Source organism: Equus quagga, chromosome 4, assembly GCF_021613505.1.
Source record: "Equus quagga isolate Etosha38 chromosome 4, UCLA_HA_Equagga_1.0, whole genome shotgun sequence".
NCBI classification, from domain to species: Eukaryota; Metazoa; Chordata; class Mammalia; order Perissodactyla; family Equidae; genus Equus; species Equus quagga.
In genome coordinates this window covers 98,024,624-98,045,689 of record NC_060270.1, presented here as the reverse complement: position 1 = coordinate 98,045,689, position 21,066 = coordinate 98,024,624, and the positions used below count along the sequence as shown (strand labels likewise).

Below are 21,066 nucleotides of genomic sequence, written 5' to 3'. Positions count from 1 at the left end.
TCAGCTCTAGCAGTCATCCCTCCCCTCCTTTCCTTGAGGATTGCGATAAATCTCTTAGGGATGAAACTAGTTTTGTTTTCTTTTCTTGCTAAGACACCCCTGCCTCTTCAGGATCAGGTAGGAGCAGCAGCAGGACCACAAGTCCCATACATTAGTTATAGATGAAATCTAAAACTCCAAGAAACCCAAAGTACACATCAACACCAAGCCATGAGGAATTTTCATGGCCTGGCATACTCTTGGGGAATAAGAGAATGTCACAGAATCCAACTGCAATGAGAATACGTAACTGGAGCAGTTTGGGCTCACAAAGCTCGTATAAGAGAACCTGTGCATGTATTCAATGCAGAGCCATTTATTACCTTTAATACCAAAGGGTCGTTTTTATAACTTTTAACAGTTTAAATATCGTACCCAAATGTCATCATAAAATCATGGCAATTCCCTTGATTCAAAAGGACAAAATATTTGGAAATCGTGGAGAGAAAAGCAGAGAACTTTGATTCAAGGGCAAATATTGCTAATGCTCTAACTAACTAGCAAAATAACACAGAAATTAAAGATGTCATACACCCAAGTCTCTCTTTTTAAGCATTTACACCAGAGAAAGATCTGTAAAATTCTCAACTATGAAAACCCTAGCAATCCTTGGTAAATTTAGTATTTTGTTGTTGTTAGTGCCAAGTCTATTCTAGCACCCCTGTGTACAGCAGAGCGGAACCCTGCCCGGTCTTTTTGCACCATCCTGTCACCTTCCAGCACTATATCTTATAATGCTCTGCTGCTATTCACAGGGTTTTCGTGGCCAATTTTTCAGAAATGGGTGGCCAGGTCCTTCTTCCTAGTCTGTCTTAGTCTGGAAGCTCCACTGAAACCTGTCCACCATGGGTGACCCTGCTGGTGTTTGAAATACCAGTGGTACAGCTTTCAGCATCACAGCAACATGTAACTGCCAAAATATGACAACCAACAGACTGGTGGCGTGGTTCCCTGACCAGGAAACGAAGTGGGACCATGTTGGTAAGACCACCAAATCTTAACCACTAGACCACCAGGGCTGGCTAAATTTAGTACTATATGTATTAAAAACACAGAAAAATATATTAAGTTAGTATAAATTTTTAAGAGCCTAAGTGCCAGGCAGAGTGTCGATGTTAGAAATGAATTACGCACAGACCAAGCTGTCCAGTGGTTGCCAGCCTGGAGAGGTGGGTAAAGAGTGCAGTAGGCTTCTATGGGTGTGACATTTAAAAACACAGAGTCGTCCTTTCTGACTCCAGGTTAAAACTTAAATTCAGGACATAAACCACAAATTGCTTAGTCATGATTACATTTGCAATCTCTTAAGAATGCACTGTCTTGGTGAGCTCTATCACCTTTTCTTAGTAAGTCCAACACACAGAGTTCTTCTTCCAGCACTAAAATAGAACGTTTTTTCTTCAGTTGAAGATCAGATGAGGGAGTTGACTTTCAAATGGCATTTAAGAGCCAGATTATTTAAAATATACCTCTCTTTCAACCTTGGAATCAGTCATGGCATCAAGATGCTCACACATGAGTGGCGGGGACACAGGCTGAGAGAGGACCAGCAGTCTCCCATCCAGCCATGGCTCCCCACCTGGGCCTACTCAAAGGTACCCTACAGGTGTGGGAGAAGATGTTTTAGGCAACCCCCAGTTAGCCCCACTTCCTAGCATGTAATCCGCTACCCTGGAGTGTGGGCTGGACCTAGTGCCTTGCTTCTAAGGAACAGAATACAGCAACAATGACGGCATGTCACTTCCGTGATGAGGTTATAAAAAACTGCGACTTCTGCTCTCTCTCTTGCTGGCACTCTCTCTTGCCCTCTCTTGAGCTCAGGTGAAGCAAGCCGTCATGTTGGGAGTCAAGGAACCACAGGAAGCCCCAGTCAACAGGTCATGACGACCTGAGGCCTCTGTCCAACAACCCATGAGGAACTGAATCCTGCCAACAACCACGTAAGTTGCTAGAAAGCACTGCAGCCTGTGAGAGACTGAGAGCCAGAGGACCCTGGGTAAGGCTTACCAAGATTCCCGACCCACCATAACTGTGTGGGAATAAATGTTGTTTTAAGCCACAAAATTTGGGAGTACTTTACTGATGACACAATTCCCTGTGTGAACGATAACTGCAGCCAAGGTAGGAGTTTTTCATTGTACCTGGGGATGGAGTCTTCAAGAGAGGCTGAGTCTAGAGAAGAGTATGGGTTCAAGATGAGTGAAGGGGAGGAGGAAAGGAATGATCACCAGCATCAATCAGCTTAAGCAAGAGAAAAGCAAATGCTTGAAATAGCCCAGCTTATTCAGAGGCTGCTTGTCACTCAGGGGCAGGAAGCAGGATGTGAGGGACTGTGTGAAGGAGATCCAGTGGGAAGAATGGCGAAGGGCAGATCACAAAAGGCATTTCATCCACATTGGGACATTTGGACCCTGTCCTATGGGCCACTGTTTCTCATAAGTAAGTAACATCTGGATCTCCTCAATGGACAATGCCTCTGAGCACATGGGTACAAGTCAGGGATCAGTCTGAGAAGCAAATACTTCATTAGAAAGCACAAGTTCAATGTCACATAAGCATGAACTTGACAAAGTATCCGTTTGGAGGAACAAGGGTGTGCTTGTTGATTTTTTTTCCATTATAAGAAAGAAAGAAAATTTAAATTTTTCCCAGAAATTCTCAGACACTGTTTGGAGAAATACTATTGTACCGTCTATCAGGGCAACCACCAAAGTGTTTTAAGCTGAGAAATCAGATTAATATTCTAAAGGCTTCGCTGAGTGTAGCAGGGGGCCGGGGGGAGTGGAGGCAGGAGACCATTTAGGGGACCAGTACCATTCTGCACGAGGAAAGCAAGGAAGATCCCAGCCTCACAAGGCAGAAGAGGGTACTGGAGAGTGACGTGAAGAGAGACTTTTACCAGCTCGTGTTATCAGGATGGAATTTTTTCTCTTTCCCAAACTGACACAGTGTGAGGCAGGGAACCACTCTAGGAATTAGCAAGCCATCTCAGGAGGATATTTCAGGATATTTAAGTGAGAGCTAACACTTTAAAGCCTCAAAACTGCTTTTGCAAGAATTGGACATTTTAAAAAGTTATTCACATGTACTTACGTGAGAAACCCTAGTGAATACCAGCGAACGTTAAAATGGGCTTCTCCGTCAAACTAGGCTGTTTTTCTTGTCCCATTATTTTCAGTGTCATATCATCTAGCTACCCACCAGAATTTCTGGAAAGAAATGGTGCTGCTCCTTCCAGAGCAAAAAACATAAAAATTTACTTTCTAAAGTTATAGTAAAATTGATATATTAAAGCATCGTGTAACCTAAAAGTATTACCAAAAGTTTTTGGAACCACACACAAAAAATAGACACTCTAAAAAAAAGAAAATATTTGAAAACTTTCAACTGCTATTATATGCTAAATGTTCTAGATTTCTCATTTTTGTTGGATGAGAACAATGGAATGAGAGAGGAGGAAGTAATGCAAAATCCAGACAATATTACAAGTGACAACCACTTCTCATAAAAATATTCTTTAACTGATTAACTGACTACAGCAAACACAATGAAAATTTTAAAAGCTTTATAATGATCCTGCATGGTTCTCTTATCTACTATGTTCCTTTCTGCTTCACCTCTTAAAAATCCAAAAGTTTGCCTCCCCTCAAAAAGTACTGATCTGAAATTCACAGCTCAGTTTTCTGATACTTTATAAAGCGAGGAAGTGAAAACAGGGTGCTGTTTAATCTTCTCTAAGAGAATGAACAGTATTTTTAAGTGACATTCAATGCTAACATTTCGTGTTCTTAGCTAAAACAACCGAGTTTGAAGGACATCAAAAATAATGAACCCAGGTTTCAAGCGACTACTCCCGGCTGTGGATCTGAGGCCCTGGGGAAGATCGCTCCTCAGAGTAGAAAGAATGACCTACTCCACATACCCGGCAGTGAAGGGCTGGCCTCTCTGTGCATTGCGGTAATTTACTAGTTCAACTAGTTCAAGATTTTATGAGGAATAGTTTTTATTTCTTTTCTTTTTAGAAGTTACTTTTTATGGAAAGCAATAAGCTCTATTCCTGCTAAGATGAACCAGAATATTTAGGAATGGTGTTATTATTTTATTTTTTGTCTTTATAATTGATTGCTTTAAGATGTCTTCTCAGGAATTTCACGACATTGGTAAAGTACTAATATTTAGAATGAAATTACTTTGAAATTCTTAGGTAGAATAACAGGACGAGTTATAGTAGAAGAATAAAGACAACTTCAAATCTCCCTTTCAGTCTTCTTCAGCCCATCTCTTAGCAAGCTAAAATTGTATCTTCTGGGGATTGGGAGATGAAGTGTGTGGTAAGCAAAGTAAAATATAATATAAATTGGTAGAATCTAGACGTTTGGTATATGGGTGTTCACTGTGAAATTCTTTCAACTTTTCTGCATGTTTAAAATATTAATAGTAAAATGTTGAAGAAAAAAAAAATTGTATCTTCTGGGTAGGGCGAGGGGTGTAGACTAAATACAGCTCTTTACAGCTGTGCCTTTGCTGGCCGGAGAAGGTCAGCTACCCAAGCACTTCCAACTCAACCAATTTGTGGGTCAAGACAGCTGGAAGAGTAGAGAGGAGTAATTAGCGTCTAAGGGGAGGCATGGCACGACATTTAACTTTCACAACATGAAGGAGAACAGAAGTATATTTTAATAGCTTTTGCTGATTATCTTATGCATGAAAACATGCTCAATATAATAAATGCAGAGAAGTAAGGAGAACAAAATAAACTCTCCTGTAATCACACCACTCAGAGATAACCACAGTTGACATTTGGGTGTTTAAACGTTCACATTATCTATGCATGTATATAGTCGCATATGTACATTTTTACAAAAATAGGATATGATATATTCCATTTATTTTTCTCATTTAACATTATTGATTGCAAACATCTCTCCATGTCAATAAATATTTTTCTATCATTCCATTTTTAATGTGTGGCTTCTATTATATTAAATATTTACAATGATTTATTTATTCAATTTCCTATTTTTGAACATTTGGGTTATTTCCTACCTCAATATCACAGAGAGTAATGCAAAATAAAATTTTCATTTAAACTCTCTTTATCTTTATTTCATTAGAATAAATTTTCAGATATGGCTTTTTTCAGATATTTTTAAATAGAAAGGAGAATAATCCCTATGAAATAACTATCAGAGGCACCAAGCTAATGACACACAAATCAAAAAATTTAGAAACTCTGTACATGAGTATCATAAGCCTAAGTATTAAAGCCACATGCCCCATGAAGGAAAAAATGATGTAGTTTAAGGAAAGGGGAGTTTATCTTTCTTTAGAAAAGCTTTGGGTACTTACTTTTGGACTTCAGAAAGCCATTGTCACTAATAAGAAAAGGGACTAACCCAAAGGCTGAACATTTTATATGAGGATCAATTTCTCTAAAAAATAACACTCCTGCAAAGCTGCAAAGTAAGTCCGGGTTGTTAACCTTCACGAGATTCCTACACTTTACTAGTATTTTCTAACAGTGAAAGGTAGCATTTTATGGAATTGTATAATATTGAATTGGTTACTTAACACTTATTTCTATTTTGATATGAGGAAACAGATAAAGCATTAATGGAGATTTATGTTAAGTTAGAACATATCATTAACATACTTTGTGTTCCTTAAGTACACATGTGATTATAGAGGCAGGAAAACGTATTAAGCCATAAGATTAATTGTAATACTACAGTTTGGGGGGAATAAAGGAATTGCTGTTGGGACCAGGCCCATTGCCGAGTGATTAAGTTGGTGCACTCCACTTTGGCGCCGGTTCGGATCGTGGGTGCAGACCTAGAACGACTCATCAAGCTGAGGTGGCGTCCCACATAGCAGACTCAGAAGGACATACAACTAGAATATATAACTATGTAGTGGGGAGCTTCAGGGAGAGAAGAAGAAAAATAGAGGAACTGCTTTGATGCTATTTTCTCTTTTTACTTTTTTATTAGAAAAACAGCAAATGTTCAAAGAGAAGAGGAATATCCAAAAAATATAGAAGGATAAAAAGAGAGAATAATACATCACTGGCTTCTTTGTTACAAAATCCAGAGGTTACTAATGTTAACTATGAAAAATGCCCCATGTATCTTACCAGAAACTTTCTAAGCTTATGAAAGTATAAAATCTGTGTTCCTTTTTTGTTTTAAACACAAATACAATTAACAAACTGATTCTTCACAACTTGTTTTGCAACTTACAATACACTTTAGCTATTTTTCCCTATAAATACTTACAAATCTCTTTTCAATAACTGAATGTACCCAATTTATTAAACCAGATACCAATTATTGACTATTATAAATATTACTATTAAAAAATTTTGATCAATATGGCATTGTAAGTTCAACTTTGAACAAGTCCTCTTCTCCAAACACAGAGAAAATAATCTATATGCATGTGTATATATATATATATATATATAAATCTTTTTTTTTTTTTAAAGGACACGGTTGACTCAAAAATAAACACTTCACGGACCAGAAATGTAGCAGAAACTCAGAGGACAGTATTCAGGCCAAAAGTTTCTGTCTTGCTGGGCTCCGGGTCTAGAAACAGGCAAAGGCAATCAAGATTTCAGTTCCTGAAGGGTAAGAGGAATACAAGTCTCCCTTGTAAGAAAATGTGAAGAAGCCAACCAGCACTTGAACGCTGGGACTGAAGAAGGCCTCTGCCTCCTGTGAAAGGAGGTTCGAAGGCTTCTCTTGAGCACTGTCTGGGGCTGTGGACTATCTGCTGGGACATGTCTAGGAGGCAAGAAGACAGCACAGCCTGGAGAGCAGCACCTGAGCCAAAGCACCCCCGGCTGGCTCACAGCTGGTCTGCAGGATGCCCAACATCAGCACAGGGCAGGAGGCTCGAACTGGTTCTGGGAAAAGTCTCTGGTGGGCCTGGATGGTGGCAGCAACTATATCTATAGAGTTAAGGATAGGGAAACAGAAAGTGATAGAAAATTGGTTTAATAGAAAAGAAAGAAAGGGAGACAAAGAAGCAAAGTAAAAAGATGAAAGGTAAAAAATACCAAATAAATGCATATGGAATCAAAATAAATGGAAACGGATCAAATTCACCTATTAAAAGACAGATTCCATCTATTAAGTGTAAAAAGAAAAAAGAATCCGGCCATATGCTGTTTATCATAGACATACTAAAGAAAAAGATGGGGGCCAGCCCGGTGGCACAGGGGTTAGGCGCGCACGTTCTGCTTCAGCCACCCAGAGTTCACCAGTTTGAATCCTGGGCGCGGACATGGCACCGCTTGGCAAGCCATGCTGTGGCAGGCACCCCACATATAAAGCAGAGGAAGATGGGCACGGATGTTAGCTCAGAGCCAGCCTTCCTCAGCAAAAAGAGGAGGATTGGCACCAGTTAGCTCAGGGCTAATCTTCCTCAAAAAAAGAAAAAAAGAGAAAAAAGAAAAGGATATACAAAAGTTGAAAACAATATGAAACAAACCCTGTCTGTTTGATATGTTATAAATAGTTTCCCAATTTCATATGCTTTTTTTATATTTTTGCCATAAATTTTAATTTTTATGAAATCAAATTTAGCAGCATTTTCTAAAAGGAAAATTGTTTTATTGGTGTCATGATTAAAAACACCTTTCTTACTCCATTTTTTTTAAATTCACATATACTTTCTTCCAATAATTTTATGATGTTTTATCATCAAATCCTTGATCCACATGGAATATGATAAGCAGTATATATATATATATATGTGTGTGTGTGTGTGTGTGTGTGTGTGTGTGTATATATATATACATATAAATTGGGGGAATGGATACTCCAACATTGCTTATTAAATAACCAATAATGGCAAATTTGACATGCTATCTTTACCATATTCTAAATTTTATGTATTTAGATCTATTTTTAGATTCTTACTTTTGTTCCCCTGATCTCTCTATTACTTTAGCAAACTATTTTAATTAAAGCAGCTTTAGAATACAACTTAATATCTGATAGATCTCTACCTCCTTTATTATTATTCTTTTCCAAAATTAATCTAGTAAATCTCATAGGTTTAATTTTCCAGATAAACTTTCGCACGGTTTCTCAAGTCCCCCCTCCACTCTTGCCAAAGAAAATCACTAAATTAATTAAAATTGCATTAAATTTCTAGATTAATTTTAACAGCATTTTGCAATCTAGTCTAATAGCAGTGTCCAGCAAACAGTACACTTTCATCTACTGCAATTCTACTGTCCTGAAATAGGACTTTTTCCTCCTTCATGGCAGGAGAGGGTGGTGGTGGAAGGGGTGAGGGGTGCGGATCTGTAATTCCCAGAATGCACGATCTTCCAAGCCTCTCTCTTTTCTGCATCTTTTTCTGCAATGCACACACCTCCTCCCTTTCACAAACCTTTACTTATGCAGAAGAGTGTTATTATCATCCTTCATTTATGTCTGAGAAACTCAAGGCTCTCCATAAGGTTACGACACCTGTCGAAGGTCATGGAGCTAGTAAGTGATGATGCCAAGATTCGATCCCAGTTCATTCAAATTCCATAACCTGTGTCCTTAGTTACTCTGCTATGCTGCCTTAGACCTGAAGGAACTTGAGTGAGCATTCAGGAATTGCTAGGCAAATACCATTCATAAAATAGAAATGTATATTTAGATTTTTAAACAAGAGAACTACAATTAATGTTCACTTCCAGTAAGAGGCAGTCTTCTCTGGATTCCAAATAGAAGCCATAAAGGTTAAGTTTATAAATCAGATTTTTAAAATGTACTAGGTACAAAACAGTAAATATGTACTTGTTACATACAAGTCACACAAAAGAACAAAAAGAACTGAAGAAAATACCTTGAAGAACCCTAAGAGAGTGAACAAATTTATCAGATTCCCCTCATTCCAGCTCTTTAGGGGCAAAGTGCCTACAACTGTACTTTGAGCCTGTGCTTCTGCCCAGGAACAGGATGCAGAGGTGTTAAGCAGTGAAGCAATTTCTACTGATCCTAGAGACCTACAGGAGAATGTGAGCTGAATTCTGTATATATTATGATTACCAAATAATATTCCCAAATGAAAATTGACTCCCAAGAAAATGCAGATGGGTAAGAATGCAAGTAAATGTCCATTATGAAGACTTCATGACTTTTTCTCTTCCTTCTACAGTCTTTGTTTATGCATTACCGAAAGTGCATTTGGGCACGGTATTTTATCAAAAAGCTTGTGCAGACATTTTTATACAAACCCTTTAACATCTAGTGGTTCCCCCAAAACTTTGATGTCCTGAAAAATCTAATTATTACTGGTAACTTTAAAAGATCACAGTAATTTATTTTTGTCAAATGTGACTAAAGATTAATGGATACAATCAGGAATAATTTGGTAAAAACATATCAAATGCAGAGAAAGCAAAATTTGTTGTTAAGTGAAGCATCAAATATAATAAAAGAGCAAATTCCATGAATGAACAGCAACAATGCACAATTCATTAACCAAATGCCCATGATTATTTCACACTTCAGAGAGCTACTGATATGATCAGAAATTGTAGTAAAAGGATAAATATAGATTAACTTCAGCATCTCTGTACATTTTAATCATAAATGCTACTCCTAAAGGGCTACCAGCATAATAAAAGAAATACAAACTAAGGTTTATCCATCCCTTTTATAAATCATAAATCTGTATATATATATAAAATAAGACATTCAGTCAATTACTTTAAAAGGCAGCAATCAATATGCCAAGAGGTATTAGAAGTACATCATTTTCTTAGCTGTTACTAACTATAAACATTAAAAATCGGGTCAATATTCAGGCTCTGAAAACTCGCATCTCCTCAAAATCATCATCATCATTATCATCACTATCATCACCCACTGCTAATGCACTAGTCAATACCCTAATCACGACTGAATGCCCTGCACTGCCCAAAGAAAAAATGTGTTCAGCAAATATTAATAAACTATAAGTTCCTTGAGGGCAAGGCCACATTTTATTAGTCTTTGCATTCTCAGAGCTGGTTCAGTACTTGACCGACAAGCAGTATTGTTTAAAACAGAAAAACAAACTGGAAATAACCTAAAGAATCATTAATAAGAATATCCTTGCGATGAATTTTTCAGCCATCAAAAAGAATGTATAATGTTATAAATCAATGTTACTTCAATTTAAAAAAAATAAAAGAGGGGCCGGCCTGGTGGTGTAGCAGTTAAGAGTGCACGTTCCACGTCAGTGGCCCGGGGTTTGCCAGTTCGGATCCCGGGTGTGGACATGGCACCGCTTGGCAAGCCATGCTGTGACAGGTGTCCCACATATAAAGTGGAGGAAGATGGGCATGGATGTTAGCTCAGGGCTAGTCTTCCTCAAAAAAAAAAAAAAAAAATGACAGAAAGAATGTAGGGGCTGGCCTGGTGGTGTAGTGGTTGGGTTTGTGTGCTCTACTTCGGAGGCTGGGGGTTCGTGGGTTCAGATCCTGAGCGTGGACCTAGCCCCATTAGTTGAGCCATGCTGTGGTGGCATCCCACATAAAGCAGAGGAAGACTGGCACATATGTTAGCTCAGTGACAACCTTTCTCAAGCAAAAACACGAAGATTGGCAACAAGTGTTAGCTCAGGGCCAATCTTCCTCATACAAAAAAAGAATGTATACTATATACATGTAAAGATTGATTAAATATACTGTTATTTGAAAGAAACTCTGCAAAATAGTAACTACACTATGATCTTGCCTATGTTTTTAAAAAGATAAATCTAGAAAGGGCACAAAAGCAAGCACAGGTGAGACTTTTACAAAGGACAAAAGGAATAAAAGGCACTTAACAGTGGCTGCCTTGTTATTATTGCACGCACAGTCCTTCAACTACCCCGACTCTTCAAGGAAGCTGCCTTTCCACCTTCCCTTACCTCCCCCACCAGTTCTAGGCTCCATTTAAACAATTCCTTCTGCCTTCATAGAGTCTTTTCTCATTTTCTCCTATCATTGATGCTCAGTTCTCATTTCTGGATCCTACCCTACTGTGTGTTTTCTCTGCCTCCAATCTGAGCAATACTGGACACACGTGGGGACATAGACACACACCCACACAAATATCCTGTGTAGACAACAAATTTGCATTTACTAATCTCAGCTAAGTAACCCCTATTCCTAACACACTCTCCACAGGAAAGTTCTAAACCTTTTCTACACTGAAGTCCCCCTACTTCTATCCATCAGTAGAACAGCTCACTTGTTTTTGTGTGTTTAAGAGCTCTTCATAGTCACACAGCCTCCCTCTTTTATATCTTAGAATCTTTCCTTTGTTTCTGTCTCTGAGAAATGTCTCTCACCTTCCTGCCAAAGCTAAGATCATCTTTGATATCCCGTTCTTTGTATTTTCGCAAGACCTTGTGCACATGTTACTTGTATTACTTGCATTTAAAGTTCCTCTGCACAGGCTTCTCCCTCTGAGTCTACAGAAATATTCAGATTGCTCTTATCTTTAAAAAAGAAAAAAGAAAAAAGGAAAGGAAGGAAGGGAGGGAGGGAGGAAGGAAGGATGGTGGGGGAAGGGAGGAAGGGAGAGAAAAGAAAAGAAAAGAAAAGAGAGAAGAGAAGAGAAAAAAGAAAAGTAAAGAAAAGAAAAGAAAAAAAACAATTCTGGCACATTTTGCTCCCTTCTGTATATCCAACTACACCATCAATTACCTCCTTTGTATTCTTTGTCTCTAGACCTCTTAAAAGTTGATGTCCGTGCCTGCTCTTTCCTACTGCCTATCCATTCCCCATCATCAAACCTAATTCTCTTCAGTATCTCAAAGTGGCCTGTTCAATAAAGTGCACAGGCCTTTCGCTGGCATACCAGGCCCAGCTCTGCCTTTCCACCTTTCTCTCATATTCTCCCCTAGACAGCCTGGATGCTCCAAATGGAAACACATGCTGTCTCCCACAGGCACTGACTCCATGCTGTTTCTCCCGCATGTCCCCACAGATTGGAACACTTTCAGCAAGCAAAGTCTGCTTCTTAAAATTCTACTCGTGCTAAATAGCAGCTTTCTTTCTCATGACCATTCTCTGCAGGTATGACGACTCTCACCTTCATATGTCCATAACGTCCCCAAACCTTTTGAAAGGCACATATTCTCTACAATGTAATTCGGTCTGCACAAACAAGCACTATAGAACTGTGAGCACCACAAGGATGCCAACTATATCAATCATCTCCATATTCTCATGTGGTACCCTGCATACTGCCGTGCATACAACAGGCACTTAGTGAATATCTGCGGAATCAGAATAAAAAGAATTGCTATATATTTCAGTACATAGCATGAACACACTGGAGACACCAAGAAATATTTTTGAATCTTACTGGGGAAATGATTCTCTTTGACACAGAAAATTGTCACCTAGTAAATTCTAACTCCTGGATTGGGTAGTCTCAAATAAGGCCTCCTGTTATGTTGGGAATGTGTCCTCTCTTTCCACTCTCTTTCTCAGGCCTCCAAGGGAGAGAGTGAGTTCAAGTACCTTGAGATAACTGTAACTATTCTTTCCATCTGCTTTAGTATGTCCAAGGATAGTCAGGTTCAAACTATAAAACATGGAAGGAGACAGGGAATTATATGAAAATTGGAGTCTGCCTGGCAACAGAATAGATTTCACTGCTATATTTTGAATTTACCATTATTCAGAAGTGACAAAAAGGACCTAGCTGTGAACCCTACATGGATCAAAACTAAAGTGTAGGTCCTGTGCAATCATAGTAATTCTAGGGCATTTTTTGTTTGTGTATGCCTAAATCTCATTCAACTTCTTTCATTTGTGTGAAAGTCATTCTACCAGGTATGTAAGGTAACTGACTCTAGGGCGGCTGTGGTAGTCACTTAATCTGAGGAGAATTATTCCATGGAATAAAGTATTACCATTGAGCATGAAACTGCAATCAGTATTGAACCTTAGATGGTAAGTAAAATAATCCAGAGTCAAAATTCCTTGCAGCAGTACACAGCCCAATTTGACACATCTAAGCATACCACAAAGGATAATTTCTCCAGGCAAGTGCTTCTAAAAGCCTTTTGCCTTCACGTTAATAATGGCAGCTATAATACTATCCACAACTTATTGAGCTTCTATTTTGTGTGACAAGCACTGTTTTAAGTCCTCTTCATGATTACACATTTGATCCTCTCAACAATCATTGTTTATTTGAAAAATGAGGAACCTTAGGGAAATTAAGTAATTTGCCCAAGTATGTGCTTGTGTGTGTGTACACATACATACATACATACACACATACATCTGAGAAAGCAGCTGAGCTGGGATATGCACCCACATTTCCTTGACTCCAAACTCTACACTAATAACCACATAAATTATTTTACTAAATCTATCATCTGTAAGAGCAGTGGTGTTCCATACTAAAATTTCTTTATTTTCCTGTCATGTTTAAGGAACTTTTCCTCATGTCTTTCCTAATGCTGACTAATAGAGTGAGACAGAACTATAGGTTAGCAACAGTCTTCTCTATCATTTATTCACATAAACTGGAGTTTCTCAAACTGCAGTCTGTATTTCACTGGAAGAAATGATTTTAAGAGATAAAGAAGAAAAGAATTATTTTAATAGATTAATTCATTTTAATCAATCTTTTCTACCCTTCACTGGGATAAATGTAATTTCAGGTGATAGGCAAATATTTTTATTCCATTTAGATGTGTTTACTTAACTATGTATTAACAAAATTAACCAGAACATCAAATCAATGAATTCACAGGAATACAAAGTGTTTTTTTAAGTAAACTCATTTGAGTATAAAAAAAGTTACATTTAATTTTAAAATTGTGCAAATGCCTATATTAAAAAAAATGTGAAGGTGCTTCACAAAGGATGGAAAATTAGGAAACACAGCAGAAATGCGACTTTACCAGCATAGAGCGCATACTGTGTGTTTATACTTGGGAGGAAAGAGACACCTTTATCTGTGTTACATCCATCCACATCAGGACTTACCTCTGGTGACAGCATCTAGCGCACAGCCACATCCTGTTGCTCCTCCTCCAATGACAAGGATATCGAATTCAGATGTATTTTGCAAAGTCAGCAGCTGAGCTTCTCTGGAAGGAGGCTCCCTGTTAACAGGCTCTGAAACACACTCTGCTGCTTCAACATAGGCCAGGTTCACCTGATGTAAAAGCAGACCACTTTCAGTCGTCCATCTGGAATGCCAATTTCATAAATTTTACAATATACTGAAAGAAGAGATTTGCAATGGAGATAACGGATACCACGGCTAGCCCACAGTCCACAATCCACACGGAATTAAAGGACCAACTGCCTTGGAGGAAAATTCTGGGTGTATTTTTTTTTTCATGAGTCATCACTACTGAGTCATGGAACACCTGGTTTCAAATTCAATATCTCAACTGCTTGTTTTGGCTTCCTATACAGCCAAGTTCAATTATTTCCCACACTGTACAGCAATTCCAAAATACCCTGTCTAAGGCCATTTACAGGAGAACATATGGAAGTGTTTTGTCCAGTAGCAGCAATTCATTCAAATAACATTTAAAAGTGATGAAAGGAAGAGGAAAAGTACTTTATGCCTTTCTGAATTTCTTAAAAGTATATGTTCTTCATTCCTTAATTCCCCTGATAAAATATATCTAGAGTTGGAGGGGTCTATAAGTCAGTCCAATTGAAAAGAATCCATTTAACAGAAGTTAATATTTAGTTTAAATGATCAGCTAAGGCCAATAGGAATGGTATTTTTCAAAGAGTTTACTCAGAGGCTTACCTATTAAATGTCTCAATAAAAAATTATAGATTTTATATATTTAATATACACTATTTCAATTTTTGAAAGCTTTAACAATAATATAATTAAAGTCAGTCATAGTCCCCCTAAAGAACAATGACATTCCCTATTCCAAGTTCTTTCATTAGAATGTAACTTATGATCCTGAATCAAAAACGATGCTGATCTTTAAAAAAATAAAAAGCAGTTGCTAGAAGTTAGAGTCAAAAGCCTAGAAAAATAGATAAACATCTGTTTTTTTCCAAAATGCTAATTCTAGCTTCATTCACTATATTCAACAGTGCTGGTCAACGTTGCTCTAAGAGTTAGTTATCCACAGATATGTGACTTCTCTTTCTTTTCTTTAAATCACAGTATCAGCACAACGCATAACAGCCAGTCTGCTGTAGGGGCCCCGTATAGAGCTCTAAACCACAAGGCTTGTTCAAGAGAAGGTGATGTTAGCTCTGACCAAGAGATTTTTCTAATAAGTGATGTTTTTATTCATTTAAATAAAATAAACCAAATTGCTCTTTACAATTGGATTTTACTATGATCAGGCCAATTGGATTTCTATAAAAATAAATCTAGAAGCCACAGAGTACATTCAAAGAAACCCAGATTAGGGTCCGAGGGTCCTAGCTTAGGTCTTAGCACTCCTGTTTACCAGTAATGTGACTTCTGACACATTATCTCTCTGGGCCTTGGTTTCTTCATTTGTAGAATGGGATAACACCCCTGTGATGTCTCTATCTCTACATCTCTGAGATGTCTTCAGTCTGAATGGAATAATGATAGGAAAGTAGTTGGAAAACTATAAAATATCACCAAAGAGTTGTCGTTGTTGTTGTTAAATAACTTGACTCCTTAATAACATATAAAAGAGAACTTTCAAAACATATTTTACTAAGTATCACAAAAACAAAAGGTTATAATAGGTACCATAATTTTTCAGGCTTTTAATTCAGATGCCAAGCCACAAAAATCTTACTCTCCTTTATACAATGCCTCCTAATTATCTGCTAATAACTACTTCCCCAGGTTCACATCTACATACACCCAAGGTAGCAAACTAAACAAATGCAACTGCTAGGTGCTGTGAAGAATACAACATCTTTACTCACGGTCTTTGCCTTCCATCATATAACGAGAGGAAGAAAAAAATATATATATATATATATGTATAGGATACACATACATAACAAGCATGTAGAAAAAACAAATGCCAAAATAGAGAAAAAATGCACCAGGCTACGAGCATTCAGATTAGGGAGGGAGAGTCTTTTTATTTGAGGATTTCAGTTGGGCCATGACAGATGGGTAGGTCTTGGACATGAGACTGACAAGTGACTAAACCGCCAGAGCGTTTTCACACATCAAAAGAATTTTGCTGACATTTTCTGCTTGGTAAGTTTTCTAGAAATACTGGTGAAATAAATTTGACGACTACATTATGATATAGTTCATTAGAACGTGGTAATTCTAAAAGCCCCATGTTCTACTCTGCTAACAGGGCATAAGTAAGAATATTAAACTCAACTGAATTTCTTCTTCAGCAAGTATGCTAGATCTGAGGGGCAACTCTCACGCCTGTGGGTTTCTCATTCCATTAACTACACTGTGTCTCCCATTTTCATCCCCTGCCTCATCCTTCTTACAAGCACACTCTAATTGGTCTTGTCTTAACAATAAGAAACCACCCTACGAATTACATAACAACTGTCCTAAAAGTTCTTGAAAAATCTGTATACCCTTGCTTTTCCTACTGCCTCCTCACCTCCTACACACTCCTCAACCTACTCCTCAACACACTTTAATCTGGACTTTCACGTACACATCAGCACCACCATCACCACCACCAAAACTAATGTCTACTATGCTGCTAAATTTTTCATCCCTCATTTCAGTTGTCATCTCAGCACACAACTGACTGTTCACTTGGCTCAGCATCTGAGAGATGACCTTCTGAATTGATCTCTCTCTCTTTCTAGCCTCTTTTCACTACCTTCTCCTAGTTTTCGTTGGCTGTCCCTCTACTGCCCAACATTAAACACAGAGGTTCCTCTTGGATCTGTCCTATAGACTCTTCTCAGATCACTAAAAAATCTCTCCCTAGAAAGAATCTCTTCTACCTCCATATCATCAGATATCTTTTCTACCACACTGACTTCCAATTTTGCTCTGCTATTCCAGAACCCAGATATCAACTACCTACTTGGCACTTCCATTTGGATGCCTCACAGATATCTCAAAATTGAACTGATGACTTTATCTCCCCAATCCTTTTTCCCTGTCAATGTTCCTTATCTCAGGAAAGGTACCATTATACATCCATGCTTGTGTCACTCTCTTAAGTCCCATATCTGACCTATCACTGAGTTCTATCAATTCTACCTCCTACAAAATTCTCAAATTGAGTCATTTTATCTTCAATGCCACCTTTCAAGTCAAGGTATCTTCTCTTTCCCTTATACTAATATGATATCCTCCTACAGGTCTTTGCACATTTACCATGCCTCCTTCCAAGTCATTCTCTATACCACAGCTGGGTTGGTCATTTTAAAACCCAATGATGTCATTTCCATGTGTAAAACCCTTCAAAAGCTTCCAATTTAATTTAGGTTAAGGGTAAGCATCTTTACTCTGGTTTCCAAGACTCTTCACAGTCTTTAGAGTAGCTTAAACTTAATGAAAAAATGGACAATACCAATGCTGATGAGGATACAACACAACTAGAACTCTCTTATGTTGCTGGTAGAAATGCCAAGTGATACAGTCATTTTGGAAAATAGTTTGGGAGTTTCTTACAAAGGTAAACATACATGTACCATACAACCCAGCAACCCCCTCCCAGGTAATTACTCAACAGAAATCAAAACCATGTTCACACAAAAACCTGTAGGCAAATGTTTAGTCTTCATTTCTAACCGCCAAAAACTAGGAAAAGTTCAAACATTCTTCAACTAGTAAATGACTAAACCAATTGTGGTACATCTATGCAATGGAATAGTAACTGGCAATAAAAATGACAAACTACTGATAGATGCAACAACATGAACGAATCTCAAAGGCATTACGCTAAGTCACAGGTTGGCAAATGACGGTTTTCCATCCAAATCGGGCTGCCACCTGTTTCACTAAACAAAGCTTCATGGAACACAGCCACCCGCAATCATTCATGGATAGTCCATGACTGCAATCGTGGAGTGGAATAGTTGTAACAGAGACTGTATGGCCTGCAGGCCTAAAATATTTACTCCCTGACCCTTAACAGAAAAGTTTGCCAATCCCAGTGCCAAGTAAAAAAAGCTACACTCAAAAGTCTACGTATGGCATGATTCTCTTCATACAATGTTCTGTAAAAGCAAAAGTAGAGGCTCAGAAAACAGATTAGTGATTATCAAGGTTTGGGTTGGAGGAGGGGAAGAGTGACTACAAAGAGCAGGAGCTCACTTATGAGGATGAAGGAAATGTTCTATATCTTGATTGTGGTGGTGGATCCACGACTGCATGTACTTGTCCAAACACACAGAACTGTGTATTATAAACGATGAATTTTACTGCATGTAAATTACACCCCAAATAATACCTCAACAAACTGACTTAAAAAAAAATACGTAAACATATATACAGCAATTATGTGTCAGGCACTATTATAAAGGTTTCACCTTTTTCTAGCCATTTAATCCTCACCATAACCCTGAGGTAGGCACTATTATGATCTCCATTTAAGAAGTAACTGAGACACAGAGAAGTTACATAATTGGCCCATGATTATCCAGCTGGTGTATGACAGAGCTGGGAATGGACCCTACAAAGCCTGGCAAAAGTGATGAAGTTTTACATTGCTACATCATCCTGACTGTACACATAATTGAGAAAAAATAAAGAAACAGACTAAATAGTTATAATAAGATGAGATATCACCAGATGCCAAATGCAGAAAGTTTTTGTTTTTTTGGTTTGGTTTTGTTGTGGAGGTTTTGCTGAACAGTCCTTCCAAAAAAATTTTTTTAAATATATGGCACTATTGAGGGTAATTTATTTAATTTCTGACACTACATTTAAAATAACATTTTATTTTTGTTTATTTTTTTCATAAAAGCTGGAAAGTGTTACAACTGAGAAGCAAAGCACCAAGTTTATTTTAGAGAGAGTAAACACAGCCTAAGGCCTTACTTATAATTATGACAAGAGAAAGACTCATTTTGGCTTCATATGGCTTTGAGTCACAAAAACACATCTGCACTCTACCTTCCCTAGAATATGTTGACGGAGGGGAAATGAAGAGAAAAGCAGCAGGAATAAAACAGTAGTGGTAAGTAACAACAGGCTCTAAGGAAAGAGGCCTTTGTGCCCCAAATCCTCCCAGACCTGACCTTCCCTCGCCTTCCTTTTTTCTAAGGCAGTTTGATTAAACAGGAATCTGGGAGACAAGCTCCCTTAAGGGATTGATCTAGAGATTCTGGGAGAAGCCTGGGAATGGCAACATGCCCTAAATCGCCTGAGAGACCAAAACTCTCCAGTGTCCTGAGAAGACAGCTGACCCACCATCACTTACTCATCCAATCAATATTGGAGGGCCTCAAGTATTCTACAGACTGGAAGACAAAACAATAAGATACAGAGGCAGTTATAATATTCCTTAACAAGTGGATTTAAGGTTTAGAAGAGGACATGAGAGCCACAGGAGGTACCCCTCATTCAGACCTCAGAAGGATGCCTAGAAATTACAGCTAAATCAGGTCAAGAAAGACCAGTAGGCATTAGCTGGGTGATGATACCAAGAAAGGAAGTAGGAATAGCATGTGCTAAAACCAGAAGTCATACGAGCTTCTTTTCTTTGGTCGGCACACTACTTGTCTTAAAAACAGAAGTCACACATCCAATATTTAAAAATGGCTATATTTCACATAAAAACTAGGATTTCCATCTGAGATAAATCTGCTGAAACTCAACGGCAGCTGCTGCCCTTAGGCAGGGCTGTGAGCTCTTGTCAGCCCAGGATTCCCACTCACTGGTTTCATCCACTCTTCTCACCAGACTAGTCCCCAAAGGCATATAAATCGGCCAGCCCTGGCCTAAAGCCTGGACACGCCCAGCACTACTGGATTCAGGATCTACTATCTAATTCAGCCATCGACACCAGAAGAAAGGTGAGCCCAAGACACCAAGCAAACTGCCTTTTACCTAGTGCAATTCAAACCACAGGTCTCGAACACAAAATTCTCCTCTTGATGGAATAAGGAGAATACCTAATATTTAATATGACTTTGACCTTCTTTGTTCTGATTATATTTAGTTATTGATGAGCTGTGCGGAAGTAGGTGTTTTTTTTAACTTGTAAGCAAATTTTCATCTACATTTTTTAAAAGATAAAATTCCTCCAGCATTCTGATGGCAAACATAAAGCTTCTGTCAAGAGACTGGCACCTAGGAACACCTACATAGAATTGAAAGCCAAGTTCACAATCTTTGAGAGTCTACAAACCAGAGAACAGAATAGGATTCAGACTGAGATCAGTTGTACTACGTCTGTGCACAATTAGACTTGCAAATTAAAAAAAGAAAAAAAATCCTAGACATTTGCAACTTCGGGTGAGACCGAAAACAAGATCTAATAATTAGTGTCTATTTCTGAAAGAAGTGCATATTTAAAGACCACAGGCAATTAACAACCAGGTTGTCCTGTAATCATGTACAATAATAATTGGAGTATAAAGTAGGGTTTCATGCAAATCACTTCATGCTGCAACCATCACTCTCACCCTCTCCCATATCATGTGATTCAATCACGTATTGATAATGCAACCGTTAGAGTTAAGGGAAATTCCTTCCTGTCTTGTTGTCACTGAAAAAGACTATATTTGTATATTCCTGGAAAGAAAACACAACAAGCATCTCCTTACAGTGAATCTTAAGATGTTTTAATGGCCTTCATCTCCTGAATCACTTTGTGATATTAAACAATGATGTTTTTTCTTGTACTTACACAACAGTAAGCAACATTTCTCAATGTGGTCATACTCAGTGAGGGATCCATGACTGCTCTGTAGGAAGAGCTGCTAATGGTTGGACTGTTATTTCCATCAGGGACCAGATGGGAGAAAATGGGACGAGGCTATCCTTCTGGGGTGGCTGAGATGGGAGCTCTAGTTCACCTTGAAGGTGCTATCCAGCCTTCAAGCAGCTGTGATTCCTTTGAGAAGGCACAGAGAAGCTCTTTAACTAGCAATCATAATACAACCAGACCATT

At 38.2% G+C, this 21,066-nt stretch overlaps 1 protein-coding gene across 2 annotated transcripts in view; it reads right to left on the bottom strand.

Moving 5' to 3' along the window:
• Positions 1 to 21,066, bottom strand: part of GPD2 (glycerol-3-phosphate dehydrogenase 2) — a 135,264-nt gene that overhangs the window by 70,136 nt on the left and 44,062 nt on the right. For both annotated transcript variants that reach the window (XM_046659043.1, XM_046659042.1), the window contains exon 3: positions 14,027 to 14,198. In XM_046659043.1, the coding sequence (XP_046514999.1) occupies positions 14,027 to 14,198 (172 nt within the window). The remainder of the gene's footprint in view (positions 1 to 14,026; positions 14,199 to 21,066) is intronic.